Below are 19,051 nucleotides of genomic sequence, written 5' to 3'. Positions count from 1 at the left end.
GGTGTGTAACAGTAAGGACAAAACAACCCTAGGGATCACCACCTCATGCCGAACCTCCAACAGAACGTTAGAACAGCTCGGTTCGGAGCCTACTTCGGAGCCGACCGGACTTCGCAACATTCATCCGACATGAGCTCGAACAGTCCGAACGGAGGGAAAATGAATTTTTCCTAGAGCGATAGGAAAATAGCGGGGGTAGGTACTGTGGGAAGCCGTCGGGAGCAACGCAACGGAAAGCGAAATCATTTTTGAGCCGGCAAAAATATAAAAGCCAGTGACGGTGGTGAAACTTCCGTCAAACGCGCTTTCAACAAGTGGTCGTCGGTTGAGCGTTTTTAGTGGTCGTGTACGGCACCGAGCGAGTGTGACTGATACCGGAATCGAATCGGCTGGTTAGTGAAGACACGCTGGTGAAGTGAATCGTTAGTGATAGTGTGTTGCGTTTTGGGAATACATTTATAGAGAAAAAAGTTGTATAACTATAAATGTTTAAATATTAAAAAGTTTTTATTAAAGAAGAAAAATTATTATACTAAAACTGAAAACAATTTACGATAAAAAGTGAAAAAAAAATGTGATAAAAAACTGAAGAAACAAATTACAAACACTAAAAAGCCAAAACCTAGTGAAAAAAATACACATCACCACTAGCAGCCCTAAACATTGCATAACTTTCGGGCGCTATTGCTCTCAAATATCGGCTCAAATCAGTTTCGCTGCGGTTTTGTTTGATCTTCCCCAAGCAAAAAAAAACCGCTTCGACGAACGTGGGACGGATCCGTGAGTGTGCAAAAGAATCAAACTGTTAATATGGTGCTGGACCGAGGCGAAACTCTGAAGGGCGCTCCTCGCTAGCCTGACGCAGTGTTTTATCTCGGCACAAAGTTTATTAGATTTTGTCCATTCACCATCACCGTCGGCTAATGGACTAGCCAGCGCGAAGAAATAGCATCCTCGCAACACGATGCGGATGCCCGATTTATTGATGGCGCCATGCATAATTCGATTCATTTTCAACACCTATCTGGTGGAGGTTGGCTGTGGGGTGCAAAAAAAGGAAACCAAAAAGCAAGCATAAAAATACATCATCTCTCTTGGTTGCCTATACTTTTTTTGCTTGAAGAACGAAAAAGCTATGATGCGAAGGTCATTTTTGGCCACTCTACTAATAATTCGACGAACAGCTTCGATCCGATAGCGATAATTGCACGGTGTGTAGTGAGCATTCCCCCCAAACCGCTACAGGGTTTCCTTATCATTCGTTGCAGATCAGTGGACAAAACGCATCAGTGAGGAGGGGGGGGGGGAGAAAAATCGAACTTCTTAATCATTTTCCGATAAATCGATACCGGTGCTTCCTCGATGCGATAGCAAAACGTCCGTATGTCGTACGTTCGCATGCATTATGGCATGACCGATCGGCTCGTAGGCTCGTGTTCAATATGCCTTCTCCCTATTACAATTATTGCACACCGAGTCGCTTTGGTGTTTGGCTTTGAAGTTCAGATCACAAGGTCTAGGTCGTGGTTGTGCGTTGCCATTTTAAAGCCCATATCCACGATACTAATGGAGTCAACGCTATTGCTGATGACATTTCTCAATCGGTCCGTAACACGGAGCGAGCGTGTGTGTGTGTGTGTGTTGTGAATAATTCAAATCTATCTCGCTCGCTGTACGCATTGGCTGGAAACGGAAAGCACAAGCAAAAACCTTCCTTCCATCTCACTGTAATGAGCAATTTGTGTGAGGAGTGAAACCGCCGGCGACACAACATGAAACATCATTATCCTGCTTATCGAGCGAATGTGGAGTGAAGTGCGCCATACGAGTACATTAGGGAGATGCTGGTTTTTTTTTTTGCTGCATGTATGATGAGCTTTTTCCTCCACAGTTTTCCCCCTCTTTACTTGTGGTTAAAGAAGCCGTGCAGTTGTTAAACTGCAAGAAAACCCGATGGCAACAATGGGAGGCTTTTGCTCATTCCACGACAAACAAAAATTTGAATACTATCGCTCGTGTCCCATCTCGATCGGGCCTGCGGGAATCTTATTATTACATTGGGTTTTCTGTTACCGTTCACAGTATGTTTAAAAACGCGCAAAAAAATCCATTAACTCCTTTTTCCTGAAAATGACAGCTTTTGTGGATGCTAATGGATTTTTGACCGATTTTTTTGTTTCGTCGATTTTCCTTGTCCCACGAATGTGACATAAAAAAGCTTAATCGGCTGTTTTTTGATGAGATAATTAAAGTGTGTTTGAGTGGGTAAACAAAAAGCTCGAATTTCATGCAATTTTCACCCAATGCATCCCACATATTATCGTTTGAGGGCTTTGCGGGGCTGCTACAAGTGCCATCCAAACGCGTCAAATTTGACAGGCCAAAAATTATAACTTTTGCCCTGCGAATAGTCCCACGCCGTAAGCGAAACACCGTCTAGATTAGTGTAGTAATTTTTCATGAAAATTGCCCCCCAATCATTAGCCGCCCTGTACGCCTACTGTAGAAAGAAGAAGCCACACACACCCGGTGTGCATTGGTGTACTGACCGGCGTGCTCATAAAACTATTACAACGGCTCGTTAGCAGTAGGACGAAAAATTGGCTTACGCTCCTATTTTCCCCGCGCTCGATGTCAACCATTTAGTTCGAAAAGTTTGATGCTTCCGGAAATGCAAAACAGAAAAAAGAAGGCTTTTGCAACAAACCGGGGGAGCCACCATTTTTGGCCGGCCGCAGTCTGATCATGACTCGACCGCTTTGATTGCATCGTCAAGCGGAAGTTGTAAAACAATTTGTACAATTTATCTTTCCGAAAGCAAAGTTTTGGGAAGGGAAATTGTTTGCTCGGCTCGGCGAAATGGCTGTAATTATGATGTTTTCCTTCGTGGAAAAATGAATTCGTGAATGTCAATCTTGTGCTGCCTGGGATTCGATGGTGATCCCTCTCGTGTTTGCTAACAAATTACTAGCAATGGTTAAGGGGATGGAATAAGCCATATTGCTACATATACCAATGTCAGGACGACCGTTAAGAGTAATATAAATTGCATTAAATAAAATGTATCAGATAAAGCTCCATATGGTTTTTATTTCATTTAATTAAAACTCATAAATCTCCTGCTACTCAAAAATAGCTTTATGGAATTTTAATATCACGTAAAATATGTTTGATCTTGATTTATTACCACTCTTAGATTTCTAGGAATGAGTTAATCAGTGTCACGATTTAAATAAAAACTATTGGCTTTTTTTGCAATTTGGGTTGCAGCACACAATTTTTAATCCAGTTCACAACAGAAAAAAAGCACACTGAAATAAATGTATAAGTCACTTTATTATACAAACATTTTAATCAGCTTCGAAATTCATTTTCCAGAGCTTTATTTCATCAGTGCGGTAAATAAATCATTCTGACTGTGTATTAATTTAACGGTCCATTTATCCCGACCTTTACCCGAGTTAATTTTATCTAAAATATTGCACGATACTCGAGCGGATTGGTTTACCCTTTAGGCTGTTAATTTCCAAAACGGCGAGCACATCATAAACTGCAAATACTATTAAATTATGCAAAACAACTGCGCTTCGCTTTGTTGCTCTATTGGGCAATGATTGTTATGCTACAAAATGTTTCAATAATCTGTGCATAATGAAGAGAAAAAAAAATCATGAATAAACTGCCCATGGATGGGTGAGAGATGAAGATGATTCTGGTCGATTTGAAGTGAACCACTCCTGAATATCATACAAAAGGGAGAAGTTATTTAATATAAATTTTAAATCTAGTACCTTAATCAATCTGGTTAAATAATGTTAAACTTATAAAATTTATAAATTTGGACGGACAAATTGCCTTTCTGTTACTTGGTAGTCCGTATGATAATAAGACCTGCGTACGGGAAAGCGATCTGGATTGGGATTTGATCTCAGGTCCTACCGTGTGAAGACTAGTATTAGGGTTCAAATAATACTAGAAAATTCTAAAGTTGGCCCATCAACAGCACATTTCAAAGCTTTAAGGCTGTAAAGGTCCATAATGTTCTTGTCTTCTTCTTCTTCTTCATTACCACTACAACCTCGAGAGGTGTCGGCCTGCCACATTTCTGTCTTTCTATGACTTGATTTTACCCATAACAAAGTCCCCCTACGTACGACAGCCCTACGTACGGGGGTAGGCGGTCTCTGAATGGGATTTGAGTCCCGGTCCTGTCGTGTGAAGACCAGCGCCACTGTCGCCTCGGCCACCGCACTCAGCCCTACCAAAGTTCGCTTTGGAAATAACGAACTCGTAATTTTCTTGCAGAGTCAACACAAACCACGAGTCTTCCACACGAATTCTTCCATAAAACTATTAAACACTAGAACTTAAATCTAAAATCTGATAAATTTGGTGAAAAATCTTAATCATGCCTACTATTGGTTCATGATCTGCGTAGTTGCTGAATCTGGAGCGTGTTAGCACAATGAATGTACAGAAGCAAATAATTCTTTGGCATTGATGTTAACATTACTATGAGTGATTGCATCGATTTTTCATCTTAACTTCGCGTCTAAGTCAACATGAATATCTATGGATCTAAAAATCTAGCTTGATTGTCGGGCTGGATCTCTCCAATTTAAGGAAGGATTTGGCGGGTCAAAAGAGTGAAACATCTCTGCACTACTTACTGTTTGATTATCCAGATACGAGACTTGAGACTCCAAGTGACGTAGTGCTGTTTCCCACGATAGGATCTACAAGTTTCTATAAATTTAGGATCTATGAATATAAATAAAATCAATAAGTAATTGTTGAAACTTTAAATGATTTCCTTCAGCGTACAGCAAGAAAAGCATTCCAATAAGCGATCAACAAATTAAAACCAATGAATGAATTCATATTACTTCTCTAGGTGCAACTTTTAATCATTCTATTGAAATCAATAAAAACACCATTTGAACAATGCTTATTACGTATTCATCATCAAATTGCACAAGCTCGACCAAACCAAACAATCAAACATTTGAGAACGTGAATGAAAACCAATATCCAAACAGACTCGCATTCGCACCAGCAAACATTCAAGTGATTGCTTGATATTACCCACACACACACAGATAGCCGTTCTCGCTAGCTGTGGTCAGTGTGCTGAAGTGTGCGTCTTCCTTTTTTTGCAGACAAAACAGAGAAAATAACTCTTTTGCTATAATTTTCCCGTCGAAACGGTGAAAAATTCTGACGTCAGCCACAGTGCAAAGATTAGATAATATCAATTCCCATTTTTGCTTCAATCTATCCATCTCGCCACACGACCACAACGCATGAGGAGAAGCAAACAACCGACCGTCCACGGTTCTCGGTCCAGAGCGGTTTGGTATTGCATCGTTCGTAATATACGTTGGCCGGCACGCAACACAGCTCGAAAGCTCATCCACCTATCGCTTGTTTGCTGTAGCTACTTTTCGATAGCAACGTTGATTTCATTCCATTTCAGCTCGTAACATTTTGGCTCCGGTCATTCAAATGCGAAGTAAGCACCACTCGGAGAATGTCAATTTTGCGCCCCTTTGTTGCGCGAACAACTTTCGCTCGGTCGTCTCACTTGTCGTTCTGTAGAGCTTCCTACACATCCACCAGTTTGCTGACGGGTTTTGGGTTTATTAAATTTTCATTGATGGAAAACTGTTCCACCGCTTTCCACTGTTTGCTGCACGTTAACTGATCGGTGACGGTGTCAAGATCGACCGCTCGACATCGTAATCAAATCAAATCACCACCCCAAATCGATTGGGTTGCGATTGGGTTGGTTGGCTCGTGGTCGAAATCAATTGTGCACTGAATGGGAGTTGTTCGATTTGTGTTTTTTCCGGAAACGTACACATACGCATCATTTTCGAAATAGGAAATTGCCCATTCACCAGTCACCTGTGTGCATAAACAGGATTGCTTTCATATTTAAGGATTTCATTTTGTCTTTCCCTTACCAGTCCGAAACCGTCGCGTCAACTTCTCTCACTCTCTCTCTCTTTTGCTCGAACAAAAAGCTTTGGCAACACTTTTTCACCATTTTCGGGTGCCGGATTTCCGTGCAATCGAGTAGCTCAATTGATGTTTCCGGGAAAATGATGCAGCTTCATCATGGCGGAGACGCATAAACCACCCAGCCCGAAGTGGTTTTTTTGTTGGTGAAAATCAGTAAAAAAGCGATAGACCACCCACAATGCCGACGACAAAAGCCAATGGCACGAATGATACGGCCAATTTCCTACGCTCGTCAACCTGGCGGTGGCGTTCTAGCAAAACGGGATGTGCGTTGTTGCGTTGTTTGATTATTTTATCGTCAGTTCAGATTCGTTTCGGTGGAAATATATTTACAGAACAACCAATTCAAATTCTAGCTCCACGCAGTGCGGCCCAACTACCCGTTAGCCGGTTAAACGGTACGCACCGAGTCGGGTTTCTTGCGGGACATTTCGGTCACACGGGAAGGCTTAAGGGCCTCCGATAAGCGTGTCTAGATAAGCGAAATGCACAATGGAATGTAAAGGAAATTTGGTTTTTGCGTTTTATTTTATTTATTTTTATTCATTTCAGAAGAAATTTAAATCGAATGAAAGGATTATTTTCCATTGTACAGAGCGAAATATTAATCTAGAATAACGTTCAATTGCATACCTTCAGGCGCTAGGTTGAGCTTGATTGAATTTTGCAGTTGAATTATCTAATTTTATAAAAGCGTAAAACGACGTTTAACGACGATGCCAAATTTCAACAAGTTGATTTAGTTTTGTTTAGTAAAACTTAATTGAAGAGATTGGGAAATCGATATCTCAGTCTTTTTTTTATATTTATCAAATTTAACCTTCAAATCAATTTTTTAATAGATCGATCGTTCTATTGGTTTGAGCATTTTCTATGGGTTTTTAGCTTATTTATCTCACAATGATTTGGTTAGTTTTAAACAAAAATCAATTTGCAAGAGAAATTGATGATGTTTGTATCAAATTTTAGTATGGCTATACTTAACGCTATCATCGAAAGCAGGTTCAAATTGAATTGTTCTCATTTTTAGTTGTAAGCGATAGGTTTTTATTTTTGAAATACAACATACTGGCAATAATGAAGACATTTTTTTATACCTTCCTAAGCAACTGAACCGCATTTGGTTGGTTAAATCTACAAAGTACTGGGCGTCTCCATTCAAAAGTATATAACAACAATATACTATCCTAATGCATCCTGAATCCAGAAAAGTTATTAAATTCGTTGTCAAATTATTTTCATCTTAGTCAATTTAAAAAAAAAGCTTTTAGAGGTTTTTTATGCCCTAAAAAGTTATTAAAGAAAGGTTTTGATTTATCGTTGATTACAATAATTGCATACATTTAGGAGCTTGGAATATGAGGGTTGGTCGTACCGAAATACTCAGCAAATAGAAAATAATCGTTTGCTTAAACGTTTTTTCATAGGTAAAACTTTTTTAATTCTTTTCATTTATGTCCTTCTCTCATATTACAAAATTGTTTTCAAACTACTTAATCTTTAACAGCTTGCCACCATTCCGATGGAACTCTTTTAACTAACTTTTAAGCTCTCCCTCCCTTTTTTTTAAATAACTAAGCACTGGTTTCTGTTATTAACAACCATGATGTATTTGCTGATCCCTTGACTTCCAGCAACAGTTGCTCAATTAACATCCAATTTATAACCCATCTCCACTTTCCACCCCATTTGAAAGGTTTCCTACGGTCGACATTCGAACCAGATTTCCATTTTCAAATACCAGCAGTACATGTTTTTTTGTTCATCCCCAACATGAATCAAACGGAAACCGAAATAGCTGGTGAAGTGAAACAAAACAACAACAAAAAAAACTGTCACCATCATACTTATCGCCCAACTTGCCCCAACATCGACACCCCATCAATTCCTAATTAAACGTTCTGACCTTTCCTTTGGTGCGAGGTCATCGCGTTCGCGTCTGTAGGAAGCATCAAACGGATGGTGCCGATAAAATGGTGCCTTTTCCGATTTGTCGATCGAATTTTTGGAACCCTCCTAGCCCAGAAAAAAAAATACTCTGCGTCACTTTATCGCCTGACCAAAACGAACAATTTTAGCTAGATTCGGGGAAAAAATCTCATCCTTTTCTTTATTTTTGGCCTAACCCGATTCGGGTTCGATCGATGGATAAAACTCATTAGTTCCATAAATCTTAGCCCCGGTTAGCTTGACGTAGCCCGAAGGAGGATGTTTTCTTTTTTGTCTCTGCGGGATTCGGCTCTTTATCGTATTTAGACTTCTTTGGGTAAGCGAAGGAGGCAAAAAAGTAGCACAGCAAAAAAAACCAACGAAGTCAAGAACTCAATATATGTTGGGGACCGGTTGTCCGGTGTCTGGTGACAAAATTAGAACGATCTCTTTAGCTTCTTTAGCTTTAGCTACGTTAGAATCTTGCTGATGGGTTTGTTTTTTTTTTACATTTGTTGTGTCTGTTTGTGTTCTTCACTGTTTATTTCACTCAAGCCGAGCGCATCCAGCGCTAGCGAGGGTTGATTTGTGAAGATAATTAACATCTTTATTTAAAACTCCCTTCCAGGACGTGCTAGCGTTGGTGTGGTCTAGCACCAATCAACGGGCCAATCGTCCGGAATAAACGTCAGCCAGCATTAACTGACCAACTAATTGATTGACGGCTTACACAAATGGGCGCTGGCAGCAAGCAATATTGGAAAAACTGCCGAAAAAACGATGCCCGGAAGGAGGTAGACACAGCAGCAGTACAGATAATGAATATTTAACATTACTGGTCAATGAATATTAACTTCTGCTTGGCTAAGCGGTAAGGCTAGAACAACAGGCGTAAAAATAGGGTTCAAAAGGCTTTAGGTTAGGCTTTATGGGTGTTTCTGTCAGGTTTTTTTGTTATCCTTTTCATTTTAACTCTTATTAACGCATGCTTAAATTATGCCGTTCTGAATATCATTTGGATGTTATGTAAATTTTAATTTAAGAAGCGAAATCCTTGAAAAAAGGCCCAGAAAGATTGACCTAAATCGGATTGACATATCGAAGACTGCAGCGCCATCTGTGAGCAAACAGCCAGTACTACTAGAATAGTATTTTAGTATCTTTTTTTCTAGCTTGTGTTTACCTTGAATTTGAAATCTAATATACATTATCAAGCTTAGAGTAAATGAACAATAATTTAGACAAACCACCCCGTCAGTACCTTCTTCGTTTCTCCTCAATTCCTCGAAGAATCAACTGTCAACTACCGAAAGTGCCTCGAATTCCTTATCCTGAACTTAACTTTACTGCGAACATTTTTCCTCCTATTTGCAGCATCTTCTGCGTCTACCATTTTAAATTCCTAGCCGTTCCTTGCAGCGCGAAGAAAAATAACCACTCGGACACAGCTCGCTACACTCTTGTGCTACGGCGCAAAGCGCACTTGTACGCACCCACGTACCGTAAGCCTCTTGCGGCTACATTCCTTCACACGGACAGCGAGCCGCAGAAAATAACGAACTCATCTCCGAGCACCGAGTGGGAAGCTCCCAGCAAGGAAAGATTAAAAAAAAAAACAGTCCGACCTCTATCACATCGGACAAGTGGTGACTACTTTCATGATGACTAGACATTGCAACACGTTTGCCCGTCTCTCGGCTAAACATTTGTTTTTTCTGACGAAAGATTGCCGAAGCGCATCAGTTCGACAGCACTTTTTTTTGTTTTTTGTTGGGGTGAGAACAAAAACGACCCGGGAATACAAAAAAAAAATACTGCAAACGTTTGGGATTTTTAATGTGTTTCTGTGCCCGAGATGCCTGAGGCGTGTAGCAAGAATGCTTAGCTGGTTTAGCGCACTGTTTGTCTTCCGTTCCCGGTAGACCTTTTCATGTAGGTTCGTCGAACACATTTTCTCTCTCCATGTATGGTTTGAGCTATTTATTTTCTAATTCCACTTATCTATCTCATCAAACCGGTTTTTTTTTTCTATAAATTATTCAAAAGTCTTTTTATAGCTCGTGCAACAGAAAAACTTTCCCGATGCACGTTGTTGACTCTGAAGTCTAGTATGGACGTTGACTCAGCAGTAGGCCTTCACACAATCTAGTTGTTGAAACCGACACGGAACTCCTGCAAAACAATATAAATAAATAAGGAAATCCCCAACTCTCTATGCTCGACACCGACATCGTCCTCATTGACGTCGCCATAGAACATAACAGTGCAACAATTAGTGTAAAGCATGTTTTCCAGCGTTTCGTGTTTGAGAAGGTCGGTTGAGGTTTTTTTTTGTCCCCTTCCTTCAGCTACATGTGCCAGCAGCACGCTTGGATACGGCTAGCAGCACCCAGAACCAGGCGCTCAGAAAAGTCATCCGTGCTATCCGTGATCCGAGAAGTATCGTTACCACAAAGCGCGCTAACAAGCTACCGAAACATAATTGCTCTTTTTTGTGTATGTAATTGGTACACAAAGGGAAAAATTGATTTCCATGAATTTTCCTTTCACCTCGAACCGTGTCGTGTTTTCTCCTAACTAGGTGTGTGTGTGTGTGTGTTTGCTGTTGGTGGGTACAGAGTGCTTTATGGGTGCATTTTACGGTGACGTGTTAGTCACCGGAAAGCCCACCAATTATGGAGTGTCTTTTCGAGGAACAGCAGAGGTCTTGTGGAAGCAAATGTTTTCACTTGAATAGAAGGTAGACTATTTTTTTATTACTAAGAATGGGATATTTAAACATTTTGTTGAATTTTGGTCTGGTGTGAAAACATAGAGGGAAAACCACTGGAAAAGGATTTTTCTTGGTGATTAGAAGTGGGGTTCTTCTTGAAATTCAGCTCACTAGCTTTAGGACATGTCAGTAACTGACAAGACTTTGAATCAAATATGTTTTGGAATAGAAAAACATATTTTTTAAGTAATGTTGGGTTACTGGGATGATTTAAGATTATTTTTAGAGCCTAAATGTATGCAATTAAGCATTAAAATTAAATCAAGCCCACGACATTACAAAGGTTTGTTGTTTTATTTCAGAATATTGCATATATTTAGGCTTAATCAAGCATCAAGTTGATTATTTACTTGTTCATTATTCTTTGTTCAAATACTAATTACTTTTTAATAACTTTTATATTAAATTTCCTCGTTATTATTTGTACCATCATCCGGGTTAAGGTTATGCTAATGGTTATCTGTAGTTATTAATAGAAGAGAACACTTCATTTCATTGGAACTTCTGACGCTTATAAGAGGATTTCAGTGAAATTGAACCGTTTAAAACGAAGCGGTTCTGCTCTTCATTTTGACGAGATGACTCGGCACGACTTTGCGCTTTAAAAACCCACTCTTAACACTAAAGAACATTTGCCACGCCCGTACAGAAACTCACCACGTTAGGCTCATTACGGTAATGATAAAATATCGATCTCAACAGCAAAACCGCTTCAATGAAATCATTAATAATACTTCATCACAAGAAATTCGTTCGGGCGCTGCGTTACGACCCGAAGCGTTTGGTTGATAGTGTAAGCGCCTGAAGTTATGCTATACAAATAGCTGCATACTGGGAAGGATTATTTTCTTGACCTCTGCAGGGGCGGTAGTGCATCAGAGACCGGCCGTTATTAGAAGAAATCTTTGCACTTTGCTCATTATTTCTTGCTCGCTGGTAATCGTCAACAGAACTTCACTCCGAGACAAGCCTCTTAACCGGTTCGACAGGATCGACGTCAACTATCGAAGCAACGAGCTTTCGTTAGATTTTCATCGCCGGACTTTAACTGCTCACTGAACAGGTCAGGCGCGTGGCAAAAGCATTAATACCTTTCCTTGCAGCTCTAGCCTTAGCACTTCCACGTGTAGCGTGATGCAGACCGAACAGCAAACCCGTGTCGCTAGCGTTTTCCGTGCGGAGTGTTTTCAGTGAATTTCCAGTGTGAACAAGAAGAAAACGGGAAAACAAACAAAGTGAGCAAACGAACGAGCTTTTTTTTCTGCGCATCGTACGGCGATCAATCTCTACGGTCGTGTACCAAAATGTCACGGCTATCGACGTATGCTGGCGTTTGTCTGCTTCTGCTCAGCAACTACGGGCCGGCCGTCTGGTGCTACGAAGACACCGCCCCGTACACCGTCCGCCGCCCGCTGGATACATTGTTCCGGGCCGGTTCCGCATCCCAAAAGCATGTCGGGCCCGTACCGGCTCTAGGTCTGAATGGTGGTCCCCATGCTACGGCCCACGATTCTCACGGTTCATTAGCGAACGATCAGCATCAGCAGCGACAACCGCCCATTTCCGGACATCCGTTGGAGCAACCGAGCAACAGGGCCGTTCTGCATCGGCGCGTGGAACCGGGCGGGCCGGCATCGGCCGGCATCCATCATCATCGTTGGCACGCGGATCAAAGGCCAAACGTGTTCGGGGTCGGGTCGGTGCCAGCATTCCAGCGTGCCCTTCCGGCAATCGATATTGGCAGCTCGGGTAGCGAGGATGGTAAGTGATTGAAATTAAATTTACCGTTGCCAATTTTATCAACCCCCGAAAACAGGGTCTCGGGACCACGGTTGCGCAGGTGTATCACTTTCAACCTTCCTCACAGCTTCCGAGAGAGTGAGACACTTACTGACTTGCACGGAAGTAAGATTAATATTTTCATCGAAGTGTAGGTTCATCATTTGATGTTTAATAAACGCTGACTTGAAGATTTTTTCTCGAAGATAGTTCACGGTGCACGTGTCATGCGAATGGTCGGGCCAGCAACGGCAACCTGGTGACACTGAACGTTTAAGTTTGTTACACTAACAGCCACGATAAATTGCATTTTTCTCTCTGTGTGCTCGCTCGCTCGTGCTGTTGCGAACAGCCGATCTCGTAATTGAGATTGATAACGGATATCATGAATGGTTATTATGGTGCGACCAGCCGTACAGCCAGCCAGTTGGTAATGGACCTGCTAAAAGGTGACTCATTGGACGTGTGCACGATAAGTACATATTGTGCGGGAAATAAATCGGACCTGTATCGTGTGCGGCGAAGGCCCAAAAGAAGGGCAAACCTACGCTCTTCGCTGTCGAACCGATATAGAGAAGGCGAGGAACTACAGTTGTGTTCAAGAAAGTAGCAACAGGTAGCTCAGTACGGACGGCGAACGATTTGCAGCATCAACGTCATCACTTCATCTCAAGAATAGTCCGGTACCGTTCGCATGACTTGACCAGCCCATCGAAGCCTTGTGAGGCTTATTCAGCATCCTTCTAAGTATCTTCCTCTCGAACACGGCCAAGAGGGATACGTGAGGTTTGAATAGAGTCCATGTCTCAGAGGCGTATATTTGTAAGGTCTGGGATTTCAAGTACTTGTCCCAACTTCATCCATCGCTAAGGGTACTTTGAGGGAATTTTTTCCACAGTTTGCAGTATGATCGGTTTACAGGCATCACACACTTGTGCATATCTCAGCATCCAAGACTTTTGGCCCAAGATAAGCGTATTCAGGATATAAGTTTTTGAGCCAACTACTACTGCAATATCTATGAACACAACTGTACAGCCAAGAAAAGGCACCCACAGAATGGCGCTCAAGAAGATGGGAAAGTTACTTACGTCAGCTCGCCTCGTTGCGTGAGACATTTATTCGACGCCATCCGTACCGGATATCTGTACCGGGGAAGTAGTCGTAGCATTACTACATTCAGGATCAAAGAATCACCAGCACAATCCACATCACGACCGGCAGGACTCAGCCTACCGGGTCAGACGCGACGCACCGAACTCCCCGAACGAAGGTTAATCATTAGCCGTACCTAATCCGACAATCAATTTCCTTAAACGATTCGATGAAACTGACATTCGCATAGAGCTACGCACAGGTGATGGTGGAAGAAAGGTTTGGTTTTCTCCGTGCCGGTGCGCCTTCTTCCGGTTGACTACAATCAACAGGTAGCACAACTTTCTTCGCGCGTCCTTATTGATTTCACTTGTCGTACCAAACGAAGGGAAAACACTTACGGCTTTAATGTTGAAATTGAACGATGTACAGCAACTTGAAGCATGGCGCGTGCAGGTTGCTCCGGTAAAGTCAGTCTTCTGGAACAGATAACCTTAAGTGTCCTCACGCACTCAACGTATCGAGACAACGTTCCGATAAGAGCTTTGTTTACTACCATGGGAAGAAAGAAGCATTGCAAAAAAATGAAAAAGTTCGTCGTGAGATGGCTGTTGAAACTGATGTGTGAAAGCTGCCAGCTTACACATTTAGGTCACGCACTTTAAAAATGACGCCTCGTGTGAATTCCGTGTGAAATTGAATGTTTTGATCACAATGACTCTGTTTACTCACTTATCGTCATCCATGCGAAATGCTCGATGTTAAATGTCATTTGAGTTTAGATTTGCTTTTGGAAGTTTAGGAGTTGACAAGAGTTGAGCAGGAAGTTGACAAGAGTTTATCAACGAGAGAGATCATTAGAGAGATTCCATTATTGATAGTGAATATTGGCAGCTCTAAAGGACATGCAACTAAGGTCTTCTTAGTTCCTGAGCAGGAATGTTCAGAATTAAAAATGAGCGAGGAATTCAATTGTTTTTGCATTCCCACCAGCAATAAAATATTACGAGAATAAAGGAATAAATGTATTATACTTAGTCCCAGATGAAACTTGCCTTAAACTCAAGTTCAATTCTTCTCTCTCTTCCTCAAAGATTTTCCCTTAAGAGCAGACGTCACTTCCCGTCAGCACAGAAGCATCTGTGAACGCCAAAAAAAAAACTTCATTTCTTCAAAGGGGCCATTGAATGGCGGAACGAAAACACTCCCTTACCCAAGCTCAAACTCCGACCAAACCTCTGTGTTTGATTTACTCCCCCTAGTGTAAACACACGCACACACCAAATCGTTGCTTCCCTCGGGGCGGTGAAAATCCCAACACCATCACCATCAAAATCATTCTCTTACCTGCCTTCAAATTGCAGATTTCATTGGCCACGGGGGACCACCGGACGTGTACGAACTTGCCGACCCGTCGCTCGACCCCACGGACAACGAGATCGGTGACAATCCGCTGCTGGGCGCACTCGGCGCCATTAGTGGACCGCGGGTGGTTGACCGCGAGGACGCGACCGACCCACCGGCCGGCCGCATGATGGAAAGCATCGATCTGATCCGGGAGCAGCTGGAGCGCATCAAGCAGGAGGAAGACATCGAAATCAAATCGAATCTGCTGATGAAGCTGTTGACGGAATTGCCCGAGGGACCGCTGCCGATTGTCTACATTGAGGATGCGGCCGGTAAGGCGGGCCCACCCCGACGCACGGACGACGACGATGACACGGTGGATGATGATGGTGATGGTGCCGATGGGGAGGATGAGGCTGGCGACGATGGGCAACTGGGTGGAAGAATCCGAACCGAACCATTCACACCGAACGGAGGCAAACGGTCCGGGCGCTACTATCGGCGCTATCCCTGGAAGCGTCAGAACGCACGCAGCCGAACGTAAGTGTGAACCAAAGGAATCGGAATTTGGAAAACGAAATTGAAAGATATGGGTGTCAGCTACGCTTGGGTGGAGCGCGAGTTTCAAAATCGAATCCAAACAACTTTCTTTGTAGGGTTTTTGTTCAAGCACTGTGGAGGCGTTTGATTAAAAGAGGCGCAAGATTACTTCTTGAACTACTCTTTAAAGCGAGCGGGGTGATTGTTTGATTGTAGTTACCATGAACTCAAGCTATGGAATCTGTTTTAGTAGTAGTATTAGATAAAAGATATGTTTCTTATTGAGAGGAAATTCTAAAACTATCTTATAACATAATTTAATGTAAGTGGAAATAGCTTTAGAATTGACCCTTTAAGAGAAAGTGACTGATAGCCTATAGGCGTGCATCGTTCCATTCCACATTTTGCCTATATTTAGGCGAACTGTTAATATTCTTCTCCTCAGTATGAAAGAAGTTTGTGAGTGACCTCGTTAAGTAAGATGTGCTTATAGCAAAGAAAGGTAATTTGGTGGATTTCTAAATGGAAAATAATGTCTCATACGTATTAAACGTATAAGTGGCGTTGGAAAATTGGATGCCTACATTTAGGCGAACTTGTATCCTTTATCTTCAGTACTATCTGCTTTACGCGATCAGATGCTTTTTTCCAGCCAATAACCTCATGTTAAGCAATTCTCGCATGCCGCTCGATAGATAATCAAAAATAATTGATTGCGCACATTCAGGCGTTAGGTCACTAGAGACATACAAAATGAATTGATCACAGTTTCAGGTGAACAAAATTGATCACAGTTTCTGAATAGTGGTTTCATTACCAAAAAAAGAAACGAAACTATAAATTAAGATTTTTTTTGTCGTCAATAAGCTCATGATGAGAAAATTCATGATAAAAAGATCATATTCTCTACCTGTCAATAGAATGTGGGCAATTTCGAGTTGGGTGCTATAATCCTCCACAAACGAAATTGCATTTTACGATTGACACTTTTACTACGTCAAGTAAGCTTCAGCTGGGAATATCCCATATCATCAAGTAAGCGCGCGCTCTCTCTCTCTCTCTCTCTCTCTCTCTCTCTCTCTCTCTGTGTGTGTGTCAATCAGATGAGATTTATCAAATCAATAACAGTAGAACAAGTCCCAGGCCAAAAGAAAGCCTACAAACCCCAATCAGGAATTCCTTACCGCAATTGTGGTCGCTTATGAAAATATTTAAATTTTTCCTCCCCAAAAAATGGTCCATTGCATCCAACCGTAACCTCAATTTTGATTTGCATATTTTTAACCCTCACCAGATACGATGCCGAGGCACGCTACCTGTGCGTACCGAGCCGTGAGGACGTGTTCAAGCTGCTCGTCGGACTGCACGAAAACCGGATCGGCAACCACCAGCGGACGGTCAACTTCTGCAACCGAAAGCGTCCGGCAAAGGCCATCTTCACAAACATCCGCTTCCTGGGCTAAGTTTCTCTTGGACAACGCGCACGCACACAAAACAACGGGAACGCCGGGAGATGTCACTTCGACCTCGGATAGCTCCAAAAGGGGCTATTCGAAGGGGAACTTTTCCGGCGTACTCGGGCCCCGTCCTGGTTTTCTCTGGTTTCCTACAACGGGTTTTCATCACACAACATCCGATCTGTTCGGCAGAAGAATAGCAGCAACAGAAGAAAAATATAACATGAAGTTTTCCATCTTGTCCGCTTGTGTCCGGCTACACCTTTAACCCCCACCGGGAACCTACGGACTATTGGGTTCTTGTTCGATAAGAATAGAGCTCGGGATCGTGGCATCGGACACACACCCATATTATTGTATACAATTTATACCCTCCCCTTTAAGAGAACAAGCAGCAGTAGGAGAGGAAAATCAAAAGAAAAACTAAACCCAAAAAAAGAGAAGAAAATTGTAACACATCCTCTTATTGTATTAATATCCGTTTTTCCTTCTCCCTCATGTTGTCATTAGATAAGGTTTACCGGTACATACACGTACATTTTTCCCCCGTCCAGAGGACCGGGTCGCTCTCACACATCGGGCCGACTGGAAACGGGGACTTGGGAGACATAGACTTTATAGGGCGGCTGGCGAGCAGGGCGAGACTAACTAAGATTTAAAAAAAAAACTAAAACGGGGCTCAAAGCAAAACATTTTAAGGCACACTAAACCTGGTTCATCCTGTACGATATAGTAGCTCTGTATGTAGGTGTATTTGTGTTGCTCTTTTCGTCCCGATCAAAGCTCCAACAAAGGTCCTTCCATTTGGCAGCATGCATCCCCCAAAGCAGGGGCGAAACGGGCAGAGAGAGGGATAGCAAGAGGGGTATGGTGACGGTGAATGGCGTTACACTTCCGGTGGCTGCTGGTCTGGGAAAGTTTGTAATATTGTATAAATAAACACACATACATGAAACCAACTTGACAACCAATTAATGTTCTTACGAAAGGCAAAGGTATAATGAGAAGTTCAGCAAAAAAGAGGAAAAAAGGAGAAAAAAAATCACACACACACACCCTCAAGTAAGTCAATCCTCCTCCCATTTGTAGTTGGCGTAGTTGTGAATAAAAACAGAAAAGAAAAAATAAAACCACGAACAAGGAACAGCAAAACTGGGTGGAAATTAAATGATTACAGAATGATAACAAGCAGCAACACAAGGGCGTAGATGGAGCAAAGTAAAGCAGCAAAGCAAAGCATACAACAAAACGATACAATACACGTTTCAATTTACATTTCAAACAACAAACAGAAAAAAAACAACTAAAAGTAAAGTAAAGAATAAAGTTGTGGAAAATCTTTCACTACAGTAACATTCAGCATGGCAGATTGATGGCAATGGTGGTTTTTTTTACTCCATTTTTGTTTTCGCTTTTCAACTCCCATTTTCCTATCTGCTTCTCTGCTTCTGGCGAAGGTGTAAAACCAACAACAGGTGTTCGGGAAATGGGAAGATTGTGGTGTAAAGTTGAAAGAAAATGAAGCAAAACAAAAAAGAAATAGTTTTTAACCAAGTTTGATGCGATTCAGCTCGATCACTATGGAAACGAGGATGAACAGTCGTGGTCAAGTGAATAAGGTGGATCCATCAAAGCAGGCCGCATCCCCCCAGACAAAAAGTGATCTAAAACGACTGACAGCCCCTAATTTTGTGTCATATCCCCTGAAATTAGGACCTGGCTGTGAGAATGTGTGAGTGAGCACGAGCAGCCATATTGTATGCATGTGTTAGTGATATCGGTTTGGTTTTGGACGGCTCCGAAATAGACGATGGTCTAGTTCACATGAAACATTTTTTGTATAGGCAAGTTTTATTGTCAAATCGGTTTACTCCGGCACGGTAGCGTTCAGTTATTTTGATACAAAACGGATAGATATCAGTATCGGCTTTACACGGCCCGTTTCACGATACGCGGACTAATTAGCTGCTGGGGTTCCGAGTTCGCTTACTCGCTGGATTCACACATATTCCAAATTTATAGGGCCCCCCGTATGGCTTTCTTAAGGCCCCGATTTTCATTTCTCTAATGGCCTTGTGTAAGCAATCCGCCACTGGTTCCGCGTTGG

The 19,051-nt window shown here is 42.1% G+C and overlaps 1 protein-coding gene across 5 annotated transcripts; it reads left to right on the top strand.

Moving 5' to 3' along the window:
- Positions 1–281: 281 nt before the first annotated feature.
- On the top strand, positions 282–18,317 carry LOC118512941. 5 transcript variants are annotated; one of them, XM_036058145.1, is made up of 4 exons: positions 282–392; positions 11,830–12,487; positions 14,965–15,487; positions 16,782–18,317. In XM_036058145.1, the coding sequence occupies exons 2-4, from the start codon at positions 12,031–12,033 to the stop codon at positions 16,948–16,950; spliced, it is 1,149 nt and encodes a 382-aa protein (XP_035914038.1). In that variant the 5' UTR covers positions 282–392; positions 11,830–12,030; the 3' UTR covers positions 16,951–18,317. The 5 variants fall into 5 exon arrangements, with proteins under 5 accessions (XP_035914038.1, XP_035914041.1, XP_035914040.1 ...); XM_036058148.1 differs by having other exon boundaries at positions 292–422; XM_036058147.1 differs by having other exon boundaries at positions 294–410.
- The last annotated feature ends 734 nt before the right edge of the window (positions 18,318–19,051 follow it).

Source organism: Anopheles stephensi, chromosome 3 (genome assembly GCF_013141755.1).
Source record: "Anopheles stephensi strain Indian chromosome 3, UCI_ANSTEP_V1.0, whole genome shotgun sequence".
Taxonomy (NCBI): domain Eukaryota; kingdom Metazoa; phylum Arthropoda; class Insecta; order Diptera; family Culicidae; genus Anopheles; species Anopheles stephensi.
Note: the sequence above shows the minus strand (reverse complement) of the source record. Positions and strands in the feature narration are given on the sequence as shown.

Bases quoted from the DNA above. Each gene is read 5' to 3' on its own strand.
- LOC118512941 (XM_036058145.1), top strand. From the start codon at position 12,031: ATGTCACGGCTATCGACGTATGCTGGCGTTTGTCTGCTTCTGCTCAGC. The intron at 12,488-14,964 runs GTAAGTGATTGA...TTCAAATTGCAG, and splicing joins CAGCTCGGGTAGCGAGGATG to ATTTCATTGGCCACGGGGGA. The intron at 15,488-16,781 runs GTAAGTGTGAAC...AACCCTCACCAG, and splicing joins CAGAACGCACGCAGCCGAAC to ATACGATGCCGAGGCACGCT.